Below are 1,996 nucleotides of genomic sequence, written 5' to 3' on the forward strand. Positions count from 1 at the left end.
GAGTACATCTGTCAAGTGGTCACTCCATTTTCCTCTATACTTATGTTTCATCTTTTTAAGGATCTTCAGTATCACCCTATTAGTGGCCTTAGCCTGGCCATTTCCCTGTGGGTAGTATGGTGTAGACCTTCCATGCTTGATGCAATACGCCTCAATTAGGCTCTTCATATCTTTATTTATGAATGGGGTCCTATTGTCATTGATCAGTCTCTTGGGGATCCCGAACCTTGTAATAATGTGCTTTCAAATGAGATTTGTTACGGCTGCTCCAGTGGCTTTTTTCAAAGGGATAGCTTCTACCCATTTTGTAAAGTATTCGGTGGCTGCTAGGATCCATATGTAACCATTAGAATGGGGGTTTATAGGCCCTATGAAATCAAGCCCCCAAGTGTGGAAAGGCCATGGTGTCGTCATGTCCTGCAGCACATTTGGGTGAGTATGAATTGCATCTCCAAGCATTTGGCAGGCATGGCAAGCTTTGACTAGTTCCTCAGAGTCCCTTTTCATTGTTGGCCAATAGTACCCTAATGGTAGCAACTGCTTGTAAAGTCTTCTTTTTCCTGGGTGACTCCCATAATCACCGGAATGGACTTCTCTGGCTTCCTTTGGTCCCAGACACCTCAGGGGGTCCCTGTTGTACCCCTTCTTGAATAAGATCCCATTTTGTAAGAAATATCTGACCATAAGTTTCTTGAGCCGGTGGGCTAATGTTTGGTCAGTTGGTAAGGTCCCTTGAGCCAACTATTCCATGAATGGAGTCCTCCAATCTTCTGTAACAAACACAGCATAATTCCATTCCTTGTCCATCGAGGGTAGACATCTTTGGCATTTCTCCCATATGGTTGTTGCCTCCTTATTCATATTTGGCCAGTAGTACCCTATGTGTTGCATTCTTCTATATAGACTGGTCTTTTTTGCAACCCCATAGGTTTAGTTGTCTAGTTCTTCTAATCTCAACCTTCCTTCTTTTTCATTGATACACTTGGATAGAATCCCTCCAGGTAATCTCCTGTATAGTTCTCCTTCTATCAGATTGTAGTCTTTTAGCTCTTTGATACTCCCCTCATATCTTGACCCTTTTATTCTTTCTTTAACCTCCTTTCTCCAATCTTGCTACTCTAATTCTTCGGGGAACATCCTTCTTAGGACTTCTATGACGAAGTGTTCTTGCCTACTCACCCTTATCAAGGTATTTTTTCCTTTAACTACCATTTGGGATCCCAAGGTGGCCAGTGCATTAGTGAACCTGTTTTCACTCCTTTGAGCGTACTCTACACTGAAGGTCTAAGACTTCTGCTCTAGCCTTTGCTCCCAAGTCCTGTAAGCTGCCAAACTCTGTTCTCTTAATGCAAAATCACCCTTCACCTGAGAGACTACAAGATTGGAGTCTCCTAAAACTCTCATGTGCTTTACTTCTATATAGAATGCTATGGTTAGCCCAGTCAAGTATGCTTCATATTCAACGGCGTTATTCGAGCAAGAGAAACTGAGCTTGAAAGATAAGGGTGGGTGTCCCCATCTTCACAACTTAATAAGATTCCTAGTCCATTTGAGGTTGCCGTTGCTGACCCATCAAACCTCATCGTCCACTTCTTCCCTGGGAGCTCTATCATTGCCACCTCCTCGGGGATCTCCTCACTTAGTGAACATTCCTCATTCTCAGGGAAATGGGCTAGCAGTTCTGCTATAGATTAGCTTTTGACAGCCCTGGGAGTCTTGATGCCTATGTCGTACTAGGCATGCAAAACCAGCCATTGTACTATCCTTCCTGTCAAGAGGGGCTAATGAAGGAGTGCCTTTATGGGGTGAGACTTAGTCACTAAAAGGATCTGATGAGCTAAGAAATATCGTTTCAGCCTTTTGGATGCTTAGATAACCACTAGGTAAGCCTTTTCTATCCTGGGGTACCTAGTCTCAACATCCTTAAATGTCCTGCTCACATAGTAAATGGGTCGCTCGTTCCCATCATCATCTTCCTGTGCTAGTAAGGCTCCTA

General features: G+C 43.6%; 1 protein-coding gene across 1 annotated transcript; it reads right to left on the reverse strand.

The window, feature by feature from the left end:
- Positions 1 to 243: 243 nt before the first annotated feature.
- LOC142644107 (uncharacterized) lies at positions 244 to 684 on the reverse strand. Its single transcript, XM_075818785.1, has one exon. It carries the CDS (start codon positions 682 to 684, stop codon positions 244 to 246), a length of 441 nt encoding a protein of 146 aa, XP_075674900.1.
- Positions 685 to 1,996: the final 1,312 nt, after the last annotated feature.

Source organism: Castanea sativa, chromosome 7 (assembly GCF_040712315.1).
Source record: "Castanea sativa cultivar Marrone di Chiusa Pesio chromosome 7, ASM4071231v1".
NCBI classification, from domain to species: Eukaryota; Viridiplantae; Streptophyta; class Magnoliopsida; order Fagales; family Fagaceae; genus Castanea; species Castanea sativa.